Source organism: Leuciscus leuciscus (genome assembly GCF_965113295.1).
Source record: "Leuciscus leuciscus genome assembly, chromosome: 6".
NCBI lineage: Eukaryota > Metazoa > Chordata > Actinopteri > Cypriniformes > Leuciscidae > Leuciscus > Leuciscus leuciscus.
Window position 1 is genome coordinate 43,123,959 of NC_138730.1, and position 12,255 is coordinate 43,136,213.

Below are 12,255 nucleotides of genomic sequence, written 5' to 3' on the forward strand. Positions count from 1 at the left end.
CCAATGGCTCCTTAGAGGCAGCTAACCCTACCCTCAACCTTGAACCTACCCATCCCCTCGCTGCCTGGAAGGCGCTGTTGGGGGCTTAAAACACCAAACACCTAATAACAAAAGTCAACCCAGGCTCATTGCAAAAATGTGCCTGTGGCATCCTTTCTGGTAAATGATTGTACGTTGCTTCTTGTGCAGTTTGTGACACTTTTAAAGTGTAATGTCTAGTGTGTGGCACTAAAAGTCCATTTGATTTTCCCAAAAACAGTTTTGTTTTTAATAGTGTTGTTGTACTTATGCGCACCAGGTTAGGGTTAGGGGACTCAGCCGACGTCGATGAGGAGTATAAATATTATTGAACGGGGACGACGATTGTAGACGAGACCCAGGTAGACTTAACTCGGGTGCGAAAGAAGAAAAAATCTACCACACACCATTTTCACAAATTTGCGTTTTTGTAGTTTATACTGAGACAATAATGGTGTCATTCTCATAAAACCCGTTTTCAAAAGTTTGCGTTTTCAGGCCCTCAAAACGCTGTTGTCATGTAAATGCACGGCCAAAACACATACATTTTTTCCTTTTTTTAGTTGAAAACGGAGTAGTGCTTACAGCCCCTAATAGTGTAAACAAAAGCAAATGTGAGCTAAAATGAATTTTAACCATGTAATTTTAGTCTTTGAGCTGTTTTATCATGACTCGTGTTTCACAGGACTCATACCCGAGCCCTCCGCTTTGCTATGATGAGCTAATGAGCAAATTTACTACACCAGAAAAGCCAAACATATTGAGCTAGTTATGTGATCAGTTTACAAATCATGCACTATGGTAAAAGTGTTTTAAGGTCATGCCATAGTTTTGTGCAATGAACCACATGAAAATACGTCTTTATTAATCAATAATCTGCAATTGTAATCATAATTTGTGTGAAAAGGAATAAAAGTTGTTGGTGTTTTACTGCCTCTAGTGTTCATTTCAGAAGGAAACTGCAGTGAATTGTATTTTTATAAGCGAGAGGCATGTTTTTCCATTAGAAAACATAGAATGTTATGTTGGAAAAAGAGGATAGTGACTGTGGCTGTCAAGCTTCAAAAAGGACCCAAAGAAGACCAAAAGAATCAAACTAATGTGTTTCATGATTGTAACTCACCGACTCAGTGATTCACCGTGGTTCTCATGAAGTGATTTTCCATGGGAAAGATTTTCTTTGAAAACAACTTAAATATCTGTCTGTTCTTCACACAAATCTATCATTCGGAATTCAGAAGCAGAATTCAGAATACAGCACACAATTCAATATGAACTACTTTTATTGGGTTTGACATATGCGACTTTAGATCATAGTTCACATTTTTCTGTGAACTGTTTGTTTTAGAAGCATGTCTAAAGGGATTTGTTGTTGAAGCACTTTTGAGTAGTAATTGTGAAATTTCGGTGCTGTATTTGATTATGAAAAGATGCAGGTTGGTTTTTGTATTGTGGCCACATGTTCTGAGAGAACATTGTGATTAGTTCAGTGTGATTCATCAGAGTACAAACATGAGTCATCTACATCCGACAGACTCATATATTTAGTTTTATTACTGAGAATGATCCTTAAGGCAAGTTTATTTATGTACCATTTGATAGTTACACACTGGGGATTCAAAGTGCTTGACAAAATAATCATAATAGATGTATACGAAATTTAAATCAGTAAAAAAAAAAAAAAAATGTACCAATATTTACTCATGCATTGCTTTGCTATTGCTCATACTTGGGGTTGAATGTCTAACTGACTAATAACCCTTTGAAGAATTAAGCCCTAAAATGCTTCATTGTTTCCTCACTTGCAGATCATTTCCGGAGAGGCCTACCTGGTCTACACCAAACGGCTTTACTCCAATTCAGACTTTAACCAGTACGCTGTGGCGCTCTACAAAGTGGTGGGGACGTTTCTGTTCGGCGCGTGTGTGAGCCAGTCTCTGACCGATATGGCCAAGTACACCATCGGACGCTTGCGGCCCAACTTCTTGGCGGTTTGTGCTCCAGAAGTGTGTAACGGCTACATGCTGGAGATAAACTGCACGGGAAGCCATCGCAACGTGACAGAATCCAGGTACAGAAGCAGGGAACGGGAAGGGCCGGTGTCAGAGGTCCTAGACTGCTAACCTCACTTCCTGTATTTGTTTATTTTTGCTGTTCACCTGTTGTTTCACTTCCTGTTTGTCCAGTACATTTGTGCTTTCTTATGCTGTGACCTTTGCAGTCCAAAGGTCTCACTGGGGTTTTCAAATGTCATATTTCCTCAAGAGGCTTGAAATATAAATAGATTAGATTTTTACAAGCCAAGTCCATTTATGCAACACAAAGCATGACCAGTGTTTAGAAAATATTTCAGTTCTATCTGGGCGATTTTGTCAATTAGGGGAACTTTTTTAAATTAAAAATATTATATTGAAATATTTTATTATTATTATTATTTGTAATCAGGGCTTGACGTTAACTTTTTTGCTCACCACCCACTGTCACAATTTTGTTTATAAAAACTTGCATATAGATATTTTTGATATTATCTCATAATTCGGCAGCAGGTATATCAGGCTGCCGTCACTTTAAGACCTATTACACTGTAACACATGTGTTTTCTTTCTCAACTGTTTATGTTTACTTTAAACATAACTAACTGTGTTTACGACGTGAATACTCACCAAGACACAAAATAATGTCAAAATGCCGGTTTGAGTGTAATAAGCAGCGCAAAAGAACTCAGTTTAGTCCTGAGAGGAGGCTTTGTGTGCTGCACTTTGGGTGTTTGAGCACAAAATCTGCGGGAATTAGTAAAATTATGCACAATATGTGCAATCCCTCGCCAAGATTCAAGCCCTGTTACAACAATATTCATCCAGAGCAAATGAAACGAGTGAGTGAGGAGAGGCGGGTTTGTGTCACTCGCTGTCGGAGAGATGAGAGAGAGAGAAAGCTGGTATCATCTATCTATTCTGCTGAAAATGAGTATTGGAAGTGTTTCAGATATTTCAGTGTCGATATGTATTTAAAAAAAATCTATATTTTTGACAACACTACATTGCAATTAGTTTATTATTTCAGATGCCTTTTTAAAAGACTACAATTGAAAAATGTATATATAATATATAAAATTCTAGTGTCTAGTAGGAGTGACTGCGTTACACGCCACTACTAAAATACACCTGCATTTGGCGTGTTTTAATGTCCCTGTTTGTAATCCTTCAAAATATTTTTACTTCATGTCATTTAAAGGGATACTCCACTTTTTTTTGGAAATAGGCTCATTTTACAACTCCCCCAGAGTTAAACAGTTGAGTCTTACCGTTTTCGAATCCATTCAGCCGATCTCCGGGTCTGGGGGTCCCACTTTTAGCATAGCTTAGCATAATGAATTGAACCGGACAAGACCATTAGCATCTCTCTCAAAAAAATGAACAAAGAGTTTCGATATTTTTCCTATTTAAAACTTGACTCTTCTGTAGTTACATCGTGTACTAAGACCGACGGGAAATGAAAAGTTGCGATTTTCTAGGCTGATATGGCTAGGAACTATACTCTCATTCCTGCGTAATAATCAAGAAACTTTGCTGCCGTACCATGAGTCCAGCAGGCGTAGTGATATGACGCAGCGCCTGAAAATAGTCGACCCTATAGTCTACCGAGCTGGGGACTATTTTCAGGCGCTGCGTCATATCATTACGCCTGCTGGACTCATGGTACGGCAGCAAACTGATCAGTATTTTAGCATTTTAATCAAGAAGTCCACTTCTTTTTATTATTTTATAAATTAAAAGTTAATTGTTGAACTTGCAAGTCCAAAAGCTCTTTCTCCAAAACATAAAAAAGGTCATTGGCATCACACATACCAAAATACACTTGAAGGTCAAGGCCGTTATGGACATGTGATAAATGTTTTAACACAGTTGACAACTTGAAACATAGTTTGACAAAAAAGTTGCCCTAAAGTGAAGAATGACCCATGAACGTTTCGTTCTGAATGATGCGTGAACTGTGAAAATGATTATTTTTCCTCTCTCCCTCTGTTGTTTTGTATCTGTCCGATCCGCCCTTCCTCCGTCGGTTCTGTTGCACCAGGCTGTCCTTCTACTCCGGTCACTCCTCCTTCGGGATGTACTGCATGTTGTTTCTGGCGGTGAGTTGTCACAGTTGTCTTCCTCTTTTACAATCATGCTGACACAGAAGACTTGTGTAGACAGATAAAGGAGACCCTCTCAGAGCAACAGGAAACATCATAGAGACAATAAACTATGACCTCAAACATCTCAAGCTTTAAATCAAGATAGTATGCAATGCTTAAAACAGTCTTGATTTTGTTGTTTGGGGCTCTACTAGAATAGGTTTTCATATTTGAATGTTCAAAAAAACATAATTTTTCACGCATTTGACATTGGTGCGGCACCTCTCTTCCCAATCGTTTAGTTCCCGTCTCTATGAAGCCCCTCCTTCCGAAAAGCACAATGTGCTCTGATTGGTCGGCTGGACCAGTGTTTCGTGATTGGTCAACCGCTTCGAGCATGTTTAGGAAAAGTCCCACCCCCTAACCATAACTGCGACTTTCTACACACTTCTAAAGCCCCTTTCACACAGCGTGATGATCCCGGCAAATTGGCGGGAAATTGCCAGAACGCCTTCTGTGTGAACGCAAACACGACCCGGGATTGATTCCGGCATCGATGCCGGGTTGGGGACCTCGTAACATTGCCGTGTTCAGTCCTGGAAGGCGCGCTGTGTGAACAAAAGCCGTAACAATGCCGTGTCGTAGTGATGACGCTGAAGCCGGGATCGTTCGCCAGCTGTGAAACGGTACGTAATGCGCAAGTTTATGATCGAATCAGAGAAAAAAAATGCACAAGCGTGAAATCGCAGCTCATAAGCAAACTTAAGACGCTGCTGAGACATTACAAGTCACATCGATGTCACGTGTCTTTACGGGATTTTTACGGGTTGTGTGTGAACACACTCTCTGATTCCGGAAAATCACTGGCAGCGTGAATGAACCAAAATCAAACGAATCCGGGTCAAATCCCGGGTCACTTTATCCGTGTATTTTCTGGAATCTCTGTGTGAAAGGGGCGTAACTAACTCAATCAGACCCCACCTCTTTATTCTGCGTATTAATTATTTAAATGAGGAATGTTGTGACGTGTTCGATCCCGGAAGAAAACTCAAGACTACAATGGAGGCGTTTCAAGGAGTTCAGAAACAGTGAAACTGATATAGAGAATAACTCGCTTTGTAGTGACTTTGTGCTTTGTATCTTGGCAGAGCTTTTTTAATGCTCAACATTACACACTAAAGACAATTGAAAATGTGAAAAAGCACAATAGGTCCTCTTTAAGTTCTGACATCATTTACTCATCCTCACACCTGCATAACTTTTTTTTTTCTTCTTAGCATGATTGTTCTTCAGAATTTCTCTTTTTGTGTTCCACCGAAGAGAGAAAGTCATACGAGCTTGGGCAAACATGAGGGTGAATTAATAAACACTTAAAGTTTTCTGGTTGCTTCACTCATGTTCCGACGTGTCTGTAGTTAAGATGCTGCCAAGTCATATTCAGACAAGGTGCTTTCCCATAACTTTTAAATAACTTTTTCGTTTCCTGCTGCTGAATGCACAAGGTTGAATTTCCATTTTTCTTCCCATATCCTCTTTTAAAATATTGTGTAATCCGTCGTTGTTTTTTCCTCATCCTGTGTAGCTGTATGTCCAGGCACGTATGGCATCCAAGTGGGCCCGCCTCCTCCGGCCCACAATTCAGTTCTTCCTGGTGGCTTTTGCCATTTATGTGGGATACACACGTGTGTCTGACTACAAACACCACTGGAGCGACGTGGTCGTGGGTCTTCTGCAAGGGGCGCTGATCGCAGTCCTCACGGTGAGTGGAGTAATCTCATGAAACCAGCTTATATTTCACCCCAAAATTAAAAGAGAAAATTATGAAGGAAAATGTCCTGTTGTAGAACCACTTGGATTTGTTTGCATTTTCATGATAATTAAATCAATTTAAATACTCTCCCTCAATCTTCAGTAACTTAGATGTATGCACAAAAAAAAAAAAGAGACAAATTTGGTGAAATTAATTTTGCACTTAATTAGAATTGTTTTCTTCCTGTTCTATATTACAGTAATTTTAATCAAATTTCTCCCCCAAAATTATGTTAATGGTCATAAAAACAGAAAGCATGCTCATTTTTTTCAGCAGCCATAGGGATAAAATTAACTGTTTTCAAGATTGATAATAATAATGAATGTTTTTTGAGCATCAAATCAGCATATTAGAATGATTTCTGAAGGATCATGTGACACTGAAGACTGGAGTAATGATGCTGAAAACTCAGCTTTGATCACAGGAATAAATTACGTTTTAAAATATATTCAAATAGAAAACAGTTATTTCAAATTGTCATAATACTTAACAATATTACTTTTTTTTTTTTTTTTATAAAATAAATGCAGCCTTGGTGAGCATAAGAGACTTCTTTTAAAAACATTAAAAATCTTACCGAACAGCAGTGTATAAATCACTTCTTTTTTTTTTTGATTTAGAGTGGAATATGAACGATGGTCTATTTTGCAAGTGGCATTAAGTGTTTCTCCTCTCCGTCACAGGTGCGATACGTCTCTGACTTCTTCAAAGAGCGCCCGCCTCGCTGCCAGGATGTCGAAAGCGCTGAAAACGAAGACAGCGAACGCAAACCCAGCCTTCAGATCGCAGACACGGACAGGAACAATCTTTACTCCTACAGCAGGCCTGTATGAGCCTGACCTTTGACCTGTGAGGGCAGACACACAGAAACCACTGGATGCCGCACCACGTCTCGTACAGACAGCCACACACACGCTGCTGCACACACACTGTACACTGGCACTGACCGTGCTCTCTTCCACAGGACAACACTCACATTTCAGAGAGAGCAAGTGAATGCATGAACTAACACTGAATATTAGATTTTATACTCCTCTACAGACGGCTGATCGTGTTTATACCGCTTTTTGTTTTATGCACGCTCGTATACGCCAAGAGCACAGATCGCCTGACATCTAATGAACCCTGAGGGACTTTATTGTATCGGAGCACAAAGACGAACTTTTTCAAGGGGAACTGGACGTTTCCATGACAACCGCAAAACCACCGGTTGACATTTACTGACTAGATGTACATCGCTGTTGGAAGCGATTCTTTCGGCATGGGAAAGAAAGTGAACTTTTCTAAGTCATCAGAAGACAAGAGTTTGTGGTTCCCTGAGTAAGAAATCCAGGAAGAAAAGTATGAACATGGAACAGATGCCAAAAAAAGGTCTTTCTCACATTGGTAATTAGATGATATATATAAGTATATATATGAAGCCCTCGATGCAAAAGCCACCTTTGTCAAAAATGAGATGATAATATCGAGTGAATTGCTCTCCGCACATAGTATACGTTCATCAAATAATTTCCCTTCAAACTCACTAAATCCCAGCCTCAGCCCATTCAGAAATGTCGGTACTTGGGTAGAAACCTATACATAAGAGCCTGATAAAAATGTTAATATTAAAGAAAACCGTTAGACGGACTTAGAGGCTTTTGCATCTGGATTCTTCATATATATATATATATATATATATATATATATATATATATAACTGGATTATAGTGACTTTATTTTTTTATGTAAAGAAATGTTTTCCTGTGGCGGTAGGTTTAGGGACTTTATAGCTTTTTATAACCATGATAGCCATGACAACAATTTGGTGTTATATCCAGACACATCTGCATAGCATGATTTATTTTTATTTTTATAAAATACTACTTTATTTTAATGTTTTATTTACTAAAGTCTTAATCCATGACAATTTAGCAATCTCTCATAAGGACGCCGTTTATAATTACCACTAGCTAACCGAGGCACATGTGTGTATGTGTGTGTGTGTGTGTGTGTGTATGTGTATATATATATATATATAGGCTATATATACTTTTTTGGGGGGGGGGGAATTAATCTTACTAACCAACCTGTCCACAATAGGTAACAAAAATATCAATAGCTGTATATTACCAGCCGTCTGTCTCGACGTGAAACGCTGCTCGTAGTGTTAAAATCACAGCCAATCATAAAGCTGTACGCAGATTCTAAACCAATGAGGTTTCACTAAGGGGCGGGGCTAACCAAAAACAAAACAAACTGACCATTCAAATGGATTTGCGCCATGTTGTGCATCATCATGCTGAATGTTTCCACCATAGATGTGTATATATCTATAAGCTTCTGGCATGTATGGCAAGCCATTTTTACATTTAACAGCTTGACTGGGTGTTGCAGATATCTGTAATTCAGTTTTGCCTAGTCAAAAAGAACATTTCAGATATCCACAAAGACATTCTTCCTAGGACAAATGGCGTCACTTTTGCCATTCATTTGTATGGGGTTTATCATTACAGATATTTACAATTCAGTTCATGTGAATTACGGATATCTGCAACTGAATTGTAGATATCTGTAATTCTAGTTTGAGATATCGACAATTTGATTCTGACTAGTCATAACTCCAGTTCAAGATATCTTTAATCCACTTCAATTCAAGATATCTACTGTACATGTTCCTTTTCAGATATCTTAAATTAAGTTTTGACTAGGCGAAATGACGTTGCAGATATTTGTATGCAAATTAGGCCCGCATCACACTTTAGGCGGGAACAGAGCGTGTTGTTGTTCAAATCATCAAAATCACACAGCATCTGTTAACTGTTAACTTGTTATTAGCACTGATTAGCACCATGTCGGAGCAGCCAGAGGGCGAAGGAGTTTTTAATGCTGTTAGCTATACTGTTTCAACCTGAAATCAATACCTACAGGCTATCAGGGCTTTTTACTGTAAAGAAAAAAAAGAACTAATCTGAACTAAGAACTATTTTTCTCATCTAAGGAAGTTATTGTTATTGCACTTCCATGGCAAGAAAAGCATGCATGTCAGCATCTTTATTAAAGTGAATTAGTGTGCATCTCTCTCACGCATAAATCTTAGGTCAACAATAACCTACGGTAATTTTAAGCATGATCATAAACATAGAAATGCATGGCAAACCTTGCATGTTGCTAATATTTGAGAGACTGTAGAGCAACGTCATGCACAATAATTTGCACTAGACATAATGACAGATATCTCTATCACGTTACGATATCTTGAATGACAATTCCAACTATCCAAAATGTAATTACGACTAGTCAGAAAGACGTTGTTGATATCTACAATGGTAATTCTGGATAGCTTTTAAATGTTAAAAGGGCTTGCCATAGGTATGTTATTAATAATGGTTGAAAGAAGAAATCTCTTTTTTTTTTTTACCTTTTATCTCACCCATGTTATTTATAGAGGAAAAACAATTCCTATTTTATTTAAACAATTTCATCCCCTCTTACCTGTTCTTTTTTTTTTTTTTTTTTTTGTTGACAATCAATCATATAAACCCTGTACAACAGAACCTGCTGTCTACTGTGAGCTTCTAATGCTGCAATTTTTTATGGACTCTATATTTAGTGAATATGAATGATGTGTCCCTCATTTTTCTTCTGAGGAACACAAGACTCTCTGTGACTCTGGTTTAGTCACCGAAAACCAGACAGCCTTAAAATAAATGAGGACTGAGCTCATAATGACTTACACAATGAATGTGAAGAAGATTGTGCCTCATGTTTACACTTTTGCCTATATATGTAAAATGCAACTATGGTTTAGTTGAATGTCCCAGAGCAATGTTGAGTATTTTTGCAGGATTGTTGTAAGTTTGTGCATATACACTACTGTCTAAAAGTCTGGGGTCAGTAATATTTTTTTTATGTTTTTGAAAGAAGTTATGCTCACCAAGGCTGCATTTATTGATCAGAAATACAGTAAAAACTAATAACTGTTAAAATAAAAAAAATAAAGAACTGTTTTTATGTGAATATTTGTTAAAATGTAATGTATTCCTGTGATGCAAAACTGAATTTTCAGCATCATTACTCCAGTCTTCAGTGTCACATGATCCTTCAGAAATCATTCTAATATGATGATTTGCTGCTCAATATCAACATTTACTATTATTATCAATGTTGAAAACAGTTGTGCTGCATATCTGCATATGCATCCTTGCTGAAAAAATAAATAAATATATATATATATATATATATATTATTATTATTATTATTTGTATTTATTTCTTTCAAAAATGTTACATTAATGTTACTGACCCCAAACATTTGAACAGTGTATCAGATAAGAATAATACATTGTTGTTTTCAAAATTGGTTGGACGTGTAATACATGAGAGCATATCAACTAATGTTCATGAACACAGTGTCTTCATGTCAAAACCAAAAGAGTTTGATTTTCACATTGGGAGAAAAAAAAAGTCTAATTGGTTAAATTAAAGCTACTGAACTTTTTATTCTTTTCCTGAAAATGAATAATTGTAAACCACTTATGCTTAGAGCTCAAAAAATTTGTTTTATATGAACCAATTATCTCGTCCAATTATTATTTTGTAATGATTGGTATCAGTGACTTTATAAGAAGTTTTGATTGTATAGCATGAATGTTGCACTTATAATTTTTTTTTTTCTTGGTATGTTTTATATTTGTTTATACCTTCAACGTTCAAAATAAAAAAATTTAAAAATCATCTTTCTGCTCTCACTGTAAATAAGTTCAAAACAGAAACTTATGAAAAGTTTTAAAAACTGCTCAAAGTTCACACAGCAGATGTCTTCAATACTTTTATCTTATCAGTTGAAAACACTATATTTTAACGTCCATGTTATCGGTTTGCTTGGCCAAGTATCAATACTACTCCTGGCTGCTTTCACTTAGTGTTAAGGGTTTGTTCAAATCACTAACATACGTGCAGTAAAGCAACTTTTCCAAATAATAAAACTCATATGAACATGCTGTAAATACATTAAGAATTTGATTTCATATTTTTGCATGTGTCTTTGATTTGATGAACTTTTGTGAAATTCAGTCAGATGCCGTTCAGCCAAAAACTCGTCCTTATCTAACACAGAGATTCAAGGGATTCATGGGAATTTAAGCAGCCGAAAGTGTCACAGTCATATCCAGCTGGTTTTCATCAGAATCGTGCTCAAGGACAGCGAAGGCATCTGTTGACTTCTCTTCAGCTTCAGTAACTGCATGTTTCTCTGGCTTGAAACTTCTAACAAACGCTAAATACACATTTAATGTCCTCAAGGCAAAGTGTTCATTGTATGCGTAAGTTTTAAATCCTCTTTCACGTTGCGTCTATGAATAGGTCTGACATGGTTTCAGGCTCGTTTGCCTGTTTTCATTCATGTGTCGTGGACACGACGCTTTATTTGCAGGTCATGTGATACAACAAAAGCACACTGATTCCACCCATCACACTGATTCTTCTTGAGAAATAGGACAAAACACCCCACATTGTTTTCGTTTTGTTTTTAAAGCAAGATTTCCACTTTGAAATGAATCAGAGATGATCACTAGCCTATACATTAAGACAAACGTAGGCTACCATTCAATTAGATTCTCTTTATTTCATCAAAATTGTGTCGTTGTCACTTGTCACTCAGTAGCCTATCCCTAATACTAACTGTCCTCAGAAATTCAATATGTATATATATATACACACACACACACACACACACACACACACACACACACACACACACACACACACACACACACACACACACACACACACACACACACACTATACCTACAAACTCCTTTGTTGTACAAATTGCATTAGCATTAGCATTAGCTTAAGTAATTACTTCACTTTTAGGTTTAGACTTTTAAGAACCGGTCTTGTTTTCTGAATATTTATAGAACTAAAAAACATATTCCTTTTGTTTTGTATTAAGTATTGTGGGAAATGTTATTTCACAATCCACCAAAATCATGATTTATAGAAAAAAATATAAATTATATATAAGCCTATAGGCCTACACACAAATATATATAGCCTATATTTTAAATCACAACTTTCATCCTGAAAGACATGTTTAGATATCAGCCCTCATTTTAAGAGGATCCTGTTAGTATAACAGCAGAAAAACTAAATGTCTCTTGCATGTAATACAGAAGCATAATCCGTAAACTCAAGCAAATATGCTAGATTTCTCCATGAATATTTGTATGGACGTTTATTGTTGACACACATCGAGTGACTGACAAGAAGAATTTGAGAAAACTGAAGCAGGTTCTACCAAAATGCAAATGTTAACATGTTAATCC

The 12,255-nt window shown here is 37.0% G+C and overlaps 1 protein-coding gene across 1 annotated transcript in view; it reads left to right on the forward strand.

The window, feature by feature from the left end:
• plpp2a (phospholipid phosphatase 2a) overlaps positions 1-8,894 on the forward strand; it is a 37,841-nt gene extending 28,947 nt beyond the window's left edge. The window contains exons 3-6 of the mRNA XM_082173221.1: positions 1,827-2,089; positions 4,096-4,153; positions 5,721-5,897; positions 6,632-8,894. Coding sequence (XP_082029347.1) covers positions 1,827-2,089; positions 4,096-4,153; positions 5,721-5,897; positions 6,632-6,781 — 648 coding nt within the window. The 3' untranslated portion in view covers positions 6,782-8,894. The remainder of the gene's footprint in view (positions 1-1,826; positions 2,090-4,095; positions 4,154-5,720; positions 5,898-6,631) is intronic.
• The last annotated feature ends 3,361 nt before the right edge of the window (positions 8,895-12,255 follow it).